Source organism: Leiobunum rupestre, chromosome 1, assembly GCF_980474605.1.
Source record: "Leiobunum rupestre chromosome 1, qqLeiRupe1.1.hap1, whole genome shotgun sequence".
NCBI classification, from domain to species: domain Eukaryota; kingdom Metazoa; phylum Arthropoda; class Arachnida; order Opiliones; family Sclerosomatidae; genus Leiobunum; species Leiobunum rupestre.
Genome location: NC_143384.1, coordinates 45,912,597 through 45,925,417, shown reverse-complemented (window position 1 = coordinate 45,925,417; position 12,821 = coordinate 45,912,597). Strand labels below are relative to the sequence as shown.

The following is a 12,821-nucleotide window of genomic DNA, read 5'->3' as shown; positions in this document are numbered from 1 at the left end:
GCTTTTGGTCCGCGGTCCGTCTAAGGGTATTGAAGAAAATTTTATCGATGGGATCAAAGTGCTCCATTGCTGAGCGACTCCGTCAGACAAAAATGACCTTTTCAGACCCTAAAACTACTTGAAGATTGTCTTGAAGATACAGTGCCCAATATTAACGTCACTAACATTGTAAGAGCTATCGAATGCAGCAGCAGTGGTCCTTCCAACGGCAAACCGTCGAGGTTATTCAGGTCAGGTCGTAATTTTAAGATATCTATATTTCATCTTATAATGTTCATTTAATGGAAAAGTTAGTCGAAAAATTGTCTTGTGAAAAAAATTAATATTAACCATAAAATTTCGAAAGAAATTTAGTAGATTTAGGTGTAAAAATCGATTACTACAAGGAATTTGAAATCGGTTGACCTTTGGTTTGTCAGCTTACAATGAATTCAGATTAGTTTCGGGCTTAAACTACCTTAAACATTTTGACCCATATCAACTGATCTAATCATATCTGAAGGTAAATGAAGATGATCTGGTACCTGATTTATCACAATTATTTTCTCGGTTCGAATAACCCAACTGCTATCTGGGAATCGGTTGGAAGCATGGCGCTTAAAGGAACCCAACCTCGTCGCTAGGGGGCACATCTTTATAATCTTTAAACTACGTCACTCCTACTCCTTTTCTAGAAATATATCTCTTATTAATGTTTGAATCTAATTATCATTGAATTTTTTTTACAAAATGTGGTCTCTTCAAAACATTGTGCACTGTAAGTAGCACAATCAGAAATAGAACAACAATAATTTTTATAATAACATATGCAACAATAGATCGTTGTAATACAGATCAAAATGAACATTAAACTATTTCTTTTTTATTTGAAAAAAACCTATTTATTAACATACTATACAAGGTTGTTTGTTCGGACTAGCGATTTATTTCAAAAACTATTATAGCTTGAAATCGGAAACTTTATGGTGGAGTTCTTATACCGGGAATTTCGTCGAATTTTGTTTATGTTTTACACAATTTTAAGAAACATTTTTCACGACTAGGTGCTAAATAAAAAATGTCAACATTTGATAAAGTTGTAGAGCGTCATTGAAAACTTAAGAATATCTTAGGTTCGATAGAAGAAGAGCAATATTTAACAATAAACACAACTTGGAAAACTTAAAAACTGCTCAAGCTAAAATAAACTTACAGTTCTTGTCGATTGCACACTTGCTCTACAACATGCTCATTAATCTTTGTGATCTAGCACCTAGTGGAGAAAAATAGGTTATGGAAAATTTTGTAAAACATTTACAGAATTCGACGAAATTTCACTGAAATGTGTCCCCCGGTATACTCACTCCAACATAAAAATGTCAGATATCTAGCTATAATAGTTTTTGAAATAAATTTCTTGTCCGTACCAAAAAACACCCTGTATACTAGCAAGAGTGCATCACGATAAGAGTATTCAACTGCCGTTTCGTCGTAGACGAACTTAAACAAACGAGGTACGTCATTTAAATTGTAACGTAATAAGCTAAATCTGTTGCAATTCCTCTAAAGATAAAATTTTATTAAAACTCCACCTCGTACCCTAGCGCTGCCTATCATGCAAGGTAAAGATAAATGGGCGAGAAAACGTCAGGCAGTACATGAAAATTAAAAAAAAATTAAATTAAATACATCAGATCGTCTATAAAGCCCGTCGCACACTGACAAAACATTTCTTTAGGTTGACGCTGTCGTCGGTTATTAATTTCGGTTCGAAATTCATTGTTCTAGCCATAGCAAGAAGAAGCTGATAGGTAATCTAATAGGATAGAAAGAGATCGAATGTTTTGACATCAGAGCTCGAAGGCGTGAGAAGCGTCAAAATGTTTAACGAAGTTGAAGTTGGTACGAAACCGCCGTTCGTCAGAACAGCTGCATGCCACCAGCACTAGTGTATTTTTATTTTATATAACGCGCGATATATATTATCAGCAACAGCGAGGGGCTGACCACTCCGCGTAATCGGTGTACAGAGCCGTACCTTTGACTGTACTAATGGGATTACGCGTAATCTTTGAAGTCCCTGCCTTTTTCAGTGCTAATCTAAGCGTAATCCGGCGTAATCGGTGTACAGACTTTCTAAGAGTGGTTAGCCCCTCGAGCAACAGTTGCTTGGATGAAAAACCGTTCAGTGCGCGACGGGCTTCATGCTCTAAACATCTTAGAAGTGATCTTTCAATTATATTCTCAAATCAATGGAACAGAAACTAAATATGACGTCACAGCCACAAATCTACGAGACAACCACAAATCTCACTCTTTTTTATTCGCCGCCTCCCTTTTTTACGCTATTCAAAGTTGAATATTCTTATCCTGGTGAACTGCTTATTATACAATTACTATCCACTTAATGTTCGTACTTTCATTTCGACAGTCTTATAGGAATAATGATAGCCTCTTAAATGCTTCCAGTTAACTCCGTCGGCGAAACTAGTGTGAATTCCCCTCAAATACAGACCGTTTAAATTAGATTCGTGACAGGTGAAATACCACCAACCGCCTTTATACTTTTGGACGCAGTCGTTGTGGTCTGTGTTATCGAAGGTGTGGAAAACCTTCTGGTTGTGATAAGACAATGAATCTCCTAAAAACGTCAAACAATTTTAAATTAATCAATATTAATTTTTGTAAAGTAACGTGACCTTCTTGTTAAAATGTCGCTCTAACGTCAGAGCCTTTTACTTTTAAAAGTCTACAAGCGCGCGCTGCAGTCTCGTGGAATATAGGTTTTTCTAGCGCGTCTGTAAATCGCTCGTGCGAAAAATATACTAATAAAGCATTATCTAGTGACATAAAAGCAACATATTAAAAAGTTGGGCAAGACCCCTTTTTATTTTGGCCGAAGCTATTTGGGCCAACATTTTCGGCCCATTTAGCTTTCGACGAAAATATTTCTAATTGGGACCAAAATTTCGGCCCATTTAGCTACATGACTGAGGCCAGCTAATTTGTTCGACAATTTTAAAATTTGTAAATTCCGGCCCAAATAGGAATTTATTAAAAGATTGTTATTTGGGCCAACATTTTCTGAAATTTGAAATTTCGGCCAATTTAGCAATGCTAATTGGGGCGTCTATTTGGTCCAAAAAAATTGGGAGCTACCACCGGTTTCAAAAACCATTTCCGGAGAGTCTGGCTTTACAAGTTTGAACACCCAAATTTTCCACATTTATTTCATGTTCATAAATGCCCATTTTGCGAGCTCTTTAATCAGTGGCGCACCAGGGGAGATGATATTTGTATTTTATTGTTTTTAGATCGCGCCTTCTAAGTTTGAACACCAAAAGTTTCCACATTTGTTTCATGACGTTATATCTCCTGACCCGTCTCAAAGATAAAAATTTACCAATGCGAGGGAAGATAGCGACAAATGTAAGCTGTGGCCTTTGTGGGGTGAATCAAATCGGAGAGAGAGGGAGTTACATACAAGGGAAAAGGGGAGATATTCGAATACCAAATGTTAGCCGTGAAGAAACGATTCGAGCGTAGGCTCCAATGATTTTGAACTCAAATTACCAAAAACAAGATGTCACGAACATTTTGTTCACGCAATCCCGCTGATGTGTTAGGTACACAGTCCGACTTAAAACATTCACCCCGCTTAACAATTCGTACCAGAAAGATTCCAACAACATAAATAATCACAACCCGATATAAAACAATAATTTGTATCAAAATTCGCACCTGAAAGCCTTCAACAGTAATGTAAATAATCACAGTTCGAATGTAACCTCCTATTTCCTCGTTATATCAAAAATTGCTAAATTATTCCAGATATTAAAATTCCTATATCAGCCGAAATATAGTCACACCCAGGGCAAATCTTGTCGTATTAATTAGGCTTATTAATGTAGATGAGAGGTTTCACCAAGCGTTTTTTTATAAATCAAAATTAGTAGGAAACCCGAATTATTAAACTGGTCCAAGCTGAATTTTTATGATTAGGTGGAATTAATAAACTGGTCGTATGGACCAGTGGACCCCTAGTTTTTGAATAAAACAAGTTCGCCAAGAAGGTGATATTATTATTTCGTTGCCCATGTTCTATTTGACCAGCAAGCATAAATCATAAATTAGTAATAAACTCACTTTCGAGCGAGCGAGCTTAAGTCAGTGTGCCCACACATCAGTAAGTCACTTTCGAGCAGCGAGCTTTTTTTTGGCCGAGCCGAGCCGAGCCAACAGGTGTCAAGCCATAATGGCTCGCGAGCTTATTGGCTTACTCAGGGCCCAATTAAGACTTTGTGGGTAAGCTAGTTTTGATGCCCCTTTCACAAATGGATGGAAAGTACCATTTCTGCTGGGAGCATAAGACTTATGCTGGGAGCTTTAACTATCGTGAAAAGAGAATGATAAACGTTTTGTGCTTCTAATTTTTACGGACCTTTTTGGTGTCCCTTATAGGCTTGGTGCCCTAGGCCCAGGCCTAGTCGGCTTATTTAGTAATCCGGCTTTGACCTTACAGTAGTTTTTGAGAGGTGAAATTGACGATCCTCTCATATTCGGTTCACGCTTTTTCTAAGAATGGCAAAAACCGTTCACAATGAGAGGAGCGCACTTTCTGTGATACTGTTGACACCGTTAGACAACAGACAATAGAGAAGGGAATGTGATTTCAGGTAGCAAAAGTTTCTTGAATAGGTAAATAACGCTCGATTGTCTGTCACCTTTATTTATTTAGTTATTCAGTGGCGTAGCCAGAAATTCTTCAAGGGGTGGTCAAAGTATGTGAATATTAAGAGGGGGTCGAGAAGTGGCGGAAATTTAGTACAGTCTAAGGTAGGCCTAAGGGGGTTGACATGGAAACCCCCCTTGTAATTCTGTAATATTAACTTAAAATTTACAAACGCATGCTGTATTTTTCTGTAAACGATCTTCTGTTTTTAGTAACTTAAGAAATATTCTGTAAATCTTACTGTTGAAGGCTTTCAGGTGCGAATTTTGATACTAATTTAATGTTTTATATCGGGTTGTGATTATGTATGTTGTAGGAATCTTTCTGGTACGAATTGTTAAGCGGGGTGAATGTTTTAAGTCGGACTGTGTACCTAACACATCAGCGGGATTGCGTGAACAAAATGTTCGTGACATCTTGTTTTTGGTAATTTGAGTTCATAATCATTGGAGCCTTCGCTCGAATCGTTTCTTCACGGCTAACATTTGGTATTCGAATATCTCCCCTTTTCCCTTGTATGTAACTCCCTCTCTCTTCGATTTGATTCACCCCACAAAGGCCACAGCTTACATTTGTCGCTATCTTCCCTCGCATTGGTAAATTTTTATCTTTGAGACGGGTCAGGAGATATGACGTCATGAAACAAATGTGGAAAATTTGGGTGTTCAAACTTGGAAGGCGTGATCTTAAAATCATAAAGTACAAATACCCCTTCCCCCTGGTGCGCCACTGATTAAAGATGAAATAAAGATGATGAAATAAATGTGGAAAATTTGGGTGTTTAAACTTGTAAAGCCAGACTTGCCGGAAATGGTTTTTAAAACCGGTGGTAGCTCTCAATTTTTTGGCCCAAATAGCCGCCCCAATTAGCATTGCTAAATGGGCCGAAATTTCAAATTTCAGAAAATGTTGGCCCAAATAACCATCTTTTAATAAATTCCTATTTGGGCCGGAATTTAAAAATTTTAAAATTGTCGGCCAAATTAGCTGGCCTCAGTCATGTAGCTAAATGGGCCGAAATTTTGGGCGCAATTAGAAATATTTTCGTCGAAAGCTAAATGGGCTGAAAATGTCGGCCCATTTAGTCTGGGTGCTAATGGCCCGAAAATGTCGGCCCAAATAGCCACTTCATTTTATTTTCAAAATCAAACTTACGAAGAATGGTTATAAGATTACCCGTTAATAAAATATCGCTTGTCATGACGGTTTTGAAATACCAATGATCCAAATAGAATAATCAAATATATTTCGAATAGTCATGTTTTTTTTTGATAAAACATGTGTTAATGTGCCAAAAATATAAATCCTAAACGAAATTATAGAAAACAAAACATGACCAACAGGGCTTCACTAGAATGAAATAATGACGCGAAAGTACGACGAAATATATTTTCGAATCAAAAACCAATTATATAGTATAGATAATAGCCAAAATTTCGACGATAGACCGGTTTTACCCTATTTGGTGCTCATCACTACCATGCAGTTAATCTGTTCTGCGACTAACCCACCGAAATCAGAAGCTACATGTAAATCCATAAAGTATAAGGGGCAAAAAAGCTAAACCCTAAGAAATTAAATTCATTTAGGGCCTAAATTTTTTGGTCACTTTTCGCAAGTTTTATCATTCTTACTATTGCAGTTCAGCAGGGGTTCTTATTAACTTAAACTTTTGGCGTTATTTTAGAATGACTTCCATTAAACGGACCAGCATCTCCACTGTATTCGCCGACCAGAAGTTTATACTTGTCCCTTTCGGTGGACACTTGGAATGTGTTGTAGTGGGCGTATCGTTTCACTCCTTCAAAATCCTCGATATCCACTCTCAAAGTAGTCGGGCCTTCATTCGACAAGGCGAAAATCACGTCATTTCCTAATAGTAAAGTAAATAATAATAGTACTTTATTTGCGTGACTATACTGGCAGTGCCGTCATACAATAGATTAGTGGATTAGCGAAAAACGTATTCCGCTACATTCGGTAAAAACTTACATATTGCCCGAAATAATATAAATTTTTTACTTTCCTAATAAGTACTTTATAAGCAATAATCACTAGATATTTGCGCATTCCTCATTGGAAATTTCAATGTTTTTTAGTTTTATTAAGAGAAGCATGCTTCCCGGCAGTCAGATTTGAAGGATGTATGAATATTTTCCGTTGTGATTTTCATATTCCGAGTGATAAGGCAATGGTAGCGATTTGTTATGCGGATCAGTGGCGTATTCAGGGAGAGCCCAGGGTTTAGCAAACCCGGTTTGGTTTTTCATTGTGCGCTTCCTGAGCCTGGGTTGGCAAATTTAATGTTTTTTTTTAAAAAAAAAACATAAGAACCGTTTTTTTCTTTAAAACATGTTTTATTTGTTTAAAACGGTATTTTATGATAAACAAAAAAAAACAAGCACGAATACTGTTTTAAACGTGTTTTAAACAGTTTAAAAAATTTGAACTCTCGATTTTTTTGCCTCCCGCCCCCCTTGCAAGAGTCGCAGTAAACTACCTTCGGACTTTGACACGACGGAAATCGGAAAATTCCTCGATTTTCAATCTAGTAGTCATGGGCACGGAGAGGAGTTTTCGCTCCCACGGTAAACGTATGGACCAAAGTCCTAAGACGACACGTGACTGTTAGGACGATGTTATAGAAAAACCGCCATTTAGTTTGGGAAGTTGGGCTGAACGAGTAGGTATACCGGTAAGCTTCAGTCGGCAAAGAAAGGTAAATTGTGAAGATTTAAATTGTTTCGCTGCCTTAAGTTTTAACTTTTTAAGCCTTTGGAAATGAGTTCTACTGGTAGGCGAAAAGATCCCATATGGGTGTTTTTCAATGTAGTCGAGTCGTCTTCGTCGAAAAGCAAAACAACTAGAGTAAAATGTAAGAAATGCAATGCTGAGATCGCGGGTCTAGTTGTAAGAATGAAAAGCCATTTTAAAAACTGTTATTTTAATCCGGATTCTTCTTCGAACGCTGGCGATAATGTCGATGCACTCGATCGGAGTAATTTCGAATCGGATTCATCAGATGATATCCCGCTAGCGACGTTTCAGAATCAGAAAGATAATGGCTGGACGGTTTAGCCGACTGTTTGGAGTCCTATATAAAAAAACTGGCATATTTTGACGAAAGTATGCAGCGAAAATCGATCTGCGATTGACCAAACAATAACTTCTAAGTGTTTGACATAAATCTTAAAAACAATGCTGAAGACTATTTGAAAAAGCTTAAAATAATTGCAGTAGCACTTGACAAAGTTCAATGTGAATCGTGTCCCATAGGCGAGGCAACCCATTTGTGGATTAATCTGCTAAACGAATTTCAAGGAGAAACGGAAGAAGCAAAATGTATTTATCGTTTCGATATGGCAATCACTCCAGCTCATTTTGTAGCTTATTTGCTTGATCCTAGATTCAAAGGAGTAAAGATGTCGGATAAGCAAGTAGAAATTGCTTTAGACTATATACGTAGCTTCCATCCATCTACGATGCCTGATATCATACGCTACCAAGCTAGTGCAATACCATTTAAAGAATATTTGTTTGAAGACCATGCTCTCAATGACGTCAAGCCCCTTACATGGTGGGTGGCTTTAAAAAGCCACATTAAAGCCGACACGCTAGGACTCGTGAAACAACTACATACTGCTGTAGCGTCTTCAGCAGGACTAGAGCGTATTTTTTCATCATATGGATTGGTTCACTCCAAACTCAGAAACCGACTAGGCAACGAGAAGGCTTCAAAATTAGTATCAATTTTCAAAAGCCTTAACAAAAAAGGTACTGTTGATGATAAAAGCAATGATATTTTTTAGGTATAGCGCGTAGTGCTATTCAAACCAGTTTGTTGTATAGTTTTACTATCTTTTATATTGCATTTTATAGTTTAAAAATACCTAAATTCAAAAATTCCAATAAAGACTTTGGTGTAAAAATTATAATTTATTATTTAAAAAAAAACATGTTTAAAACAACATGTTTAAAACGTTCAAAATAAAAACTATTTTTTTCAAGACGGTCGTTTTAAACATGTTTTAAACAATAGTTTTAAACATTTTGTTTTAAACGTGCCAACCCTGGCTTCCTCATACCCTACTTCCAAAGAAAATCTTGGCTAAACCACTTATTTGGATCGCCATCTCCAGGGAAGTTGCCTTCTTTTTCTAAGCACGATTCATGAATGATGACGAAAAACATCCAAATTCGAACGAACTTACCTATCCAGAATTCACCATTCAAATCACCAAAACCAGTTTTATAATCGTGCCAGTTCCGAAAGAAATTTTCTTGATTTCCATTCATATCAGTTCTTCTCTGAATAACCTGTTAAATAAAAAAAAGTGTTTGAGTTATAATTTGTTTATTACATAATTCCCTTTTAAAACGGTGAAACAAAATTGATTGTAGTCAATCACTGACGAATGACAATGTTTAGTTCTAATTCACTTTGAAGGTATCTGGAATATTTTCTATCCACAAAACGTTTATTTTACACAAAATACTAACAAGAAAATAATCAATATGAAACGTAAGACCTTTTTAAATGCTATATACAGGGTGTTTCGATGTTCGGACAAGTGATGTTTTACGAAAACTACTTAATGTAGAAACTTGAAATTTTTATGGGTTAATAAATACATAGCGGGGAAATTGATTGGAGAAATTTCATCGCTTTCTGAATATATTTTCACAATTTAAGAAGAAATTAATTTTTTACCACTAGGTGATAGATCAATTTTGACAATTGAGAATTTGTAGAGCATCATCTAAAACCTAGGAATGCCTTTGGATCGATGTCATAAGATCTTTTTTTCAATAAAATACGTGACTTGAAAAATTGACAAGTTGGGCAAGCCAAAATAAACTTGTTTCTTCCGGGAAAGAGATAACAAAGATATGCACTCATTCACATATCACAAGAAACGACGAAAACCTCCAATTCAGGAATACCTGTACTACTACTTTTAATAAAATGTAAATGCCACAAACAGAATAAATTGCATGTTCAAAAACCGTATTCGGGTTTTATTAAATACAATAATTTTTTCAAACAAGTTAAATAATTGTTTACAAATTGGGTTTAATTATACCCCATCGGTTGCAACGTATGCTTGAGCTCGGACAATCATATCATGAAATGCACGTTCTACCATTTCTGGTGTTACTTCTTGACAAGCACTTTCAATTCTCCGGCGAAGTTTGGCTCTCGTATCAATAGGAGTTGTGTAAACCCTTTTGATAAAACCCCACAGAAAACGTCTAGCGGGTGACCAAAGAACTGGATCATTTCTTTCGGTCCATCTAGGATTTCAGTCACCTATCTGTGATTATGTGGTGGAGCACTATCTTGCTGAAACCAAATATTTCTGGCCGTTGAGATTTTGTGGCAAGCACACTGGACGATTTCTTAAAAGGCCAACCCAAACAATTGAGCGCTGGAACTGAACTTCGTGATGAGGTTCGAATCCCCTGTGAGGGTTTTCGTCCGGCCATAGTCGATTATTTTGATGGTTGAAAGGTCCATATTCTGAAAAAGAACATTCGTCGGTGTAGAGTACATGGTGTCTAATTCACCGCATTGAGCAGCCAGTTGCAGAAGTCGTTACTTCTTTGAAAATCCTCATGATCTCATCAATCAGTGTTCTCAAAGTCAAAATAAGGCTGACCCAATCCAGGTTATAGATGCACAAGCTGTCGAAAGTCACTGACAACTCACTTTTCTGTATTTAGAGACTGCCTTCGGTTTGGTTGTCGCACTTGAAAACTCTCACACACTCTTCTTGGATTTCGGTCACCTTCTCCAAAGTAGAATTTCGGTACGCTCTGCTCTTAAATAACGAACCATAATTCGAAAGATTGATGATCTCGATGATATTAAACCAAATGTGACTTCTATTTAAATACCAAAAATTCATAGAATTATGTTTCAAAATCATTTTCCAAGTTTTCTGAAAGCTAAAAAACGTTCGCCACAAAAATAATGATTGAAATTTTAGATGAGTAAGCTAAGCTTTCGTAATGAAGTGTGCTACTATCGCTTTCCAAGATCAAACGAGTCTATTTTGGCTAGCCCAACTTGTCAATTTTTCAAGTCGCTTTTTTCAGTGAAAAATATGTCTTTTTCTAACGAACGAAAGGTATTCGTAGATTTGAGATGATGCTCTACAAATTTTCAATTGACAAAATTGATGTGTGAAACTATTTTTAGAAAACGACGAAATTTCATCAATCAATGTCTCCCGGTGTATTTACTTAAACATAAAAATTTATAATTTCTACCTTTAGTAGTTTTCGTAAAATTTAAATTGTCCGAACAAAAAAAAGCACTGTTTAACTTATTTGAAAATCCATCGTTTCGGTTGGAACGATTCATCCTTTTTCTGAGATATTTACCCTTATATATGGTGTTGATTTGGCGATTAGTAGTGAAGGATTTAAGGAGGTTACTATATCACAATAGCACCAAAAGTCAGAAAGATAGCTTTCAGTCTTTTCCGGTTCTCATGGTATTATCAATGAATGTGTTTATTGAAATCAGGAGAAATTTAAAGAGGTCGTCAAATACCGGAATTTATTAATAAATAAGAAATCAATACACGATAATTCTGCGTAAGTAAAACATTTATTTACAGAAATAAAACGTCGACTATAGTTTCGGCGTGATTTGCGCCATCATCAAGACTAAAAATCTGGGTCGTGATTACAACATATTTATAAGGACAGGATAATATTTTACCACAGTTTGGTTAAATAAGTTAATTTACTTAGTTCTTCACCGGGAGTAATCTTAACAATCCGTAGTTTTCAACAATTTATTACAACTTTAAATTTCTTTAATGAAGGATGAACAAGTGAAGTTGAGGCGGATCAATGAAATGGGCAGAAGTTTTGATATCTCTAAACGTATTTCGGAATCATATTGATAATGGCTGGACGGTTTAAGCTCCTTCCACATTGAGTTTTTCCCTTCTGATTAAAGGGGGTTTTATCCATAGTTCTTGGATTTCTTTTTTCTATCAAATTCTTGTTAAGGTTAATGGTATTAGTGAGTGGAGGGAACTGTTGGCTTTAGGGTATAAAGATCTTGCCACCACATCCTTCGAATTTTAACCAGGTCATCTCTATTAGTGGCATTAAAAGTCCCTGAATTACTTGGGCCTAAGGTTGTGCCTCGCTGGATAAACTGAATTATATAAAATTAATAAAGGTGGTAATATTGTTTGGCTTCTCGGCCGCCATCATCCCAGTATCTTCACTAAAAACACTTTTCAAGCCTTCAGATTATTTATCTTGCAAATTGAAGAATGTTTCTAAAATTTACTGTCTATCTTTAATAATAGATCACTGTACTAAATTTTAATGAATAAAGCAAAATTGCACTATGGAGTTGTAGAATATCATGTTTGAAATTAAAGAAATTATATTTTTTAATAAAGCTGGATTTAAGTGACTATAGTACTTTATTCCCAAAGAAAAACTTTATTCCGTGTAATTTTTTTGACAAAGTAAAATAATTTTATGCCTAATTCAATCATAAAATTTTGCTTAAATCTTAGGGTTACTATAGTGAAAATTAATCTATGTGCTTGATTCTAATTTCTAGAGTTCGATAATGTTAAGATCACTTCAATTTCGAATGAAATTAAAATATTCAAAAAGAAACTGTAGAATGTTGTTTAATGTTAGGGTCACTGTATTGCTAAATTAAATTTTAGTCATTGATTATATAAATTAATTCCAAAAACGTTTTTGGAAAATGATTAAATTCTTGTAATTTTTTCCCGTTCCTCTTGTATATTTAAACGTAATTACAAAGTTTAAGCAAAATGTATTGAAGCATAGAGACTGCTCAAAGACATTTAAATGTTTTTCATTAAAATGTGCCCAGGCGCTGCCGATATTGGTTTCAAGAGAGACACTTACCAATTTCAAAAATATCACTTACACTTAATGAGCCTAGCTCAATTACCAAGTTCGATCATTCGTATTTTTCGAGTCTTAAGTGTTTGAAGATTTATAAACATTGATAAGCGAGTTTTACATTCTAGTCACCGGCTAAACATTTTGGGGTCGACGACTGCAGGGAGTCACGCTTTAACTTGAACTGTAATCCAGG

General features: G+C 35.8%; 1 protein-coding gene across 1 annotated transcript; it reads right to left on the bottom strand.

Annotated features, from left to right (window-relative positions):
- Positions 1–936: 936 nt before the first annotated feature.
- LOC149963082 (ficolin-1-like) lies at positions 937–9,022 on the bottom strand. The gene is made up of 3 exons (XM_090170457.1): positions 8,923–9,022; positions 6,420–6,584; positions 937–2,620 (listed from the first exon to the last, which is right to left on the bottom strand). The coding sequence occupies exons 1-3, from the start codon at positions 9,005–9,007 to the stop codon at positions 2,376–2,378; spliced, it is 495 nt and encodes a 164-aa protein (XP_090026583.1). The 5' UTR covers positions 9,008–9,022; the 3' UTR covers positions 937–2,375.
- Positions 9,023–12,821: the final 3,799 nt, after the last annotated feature.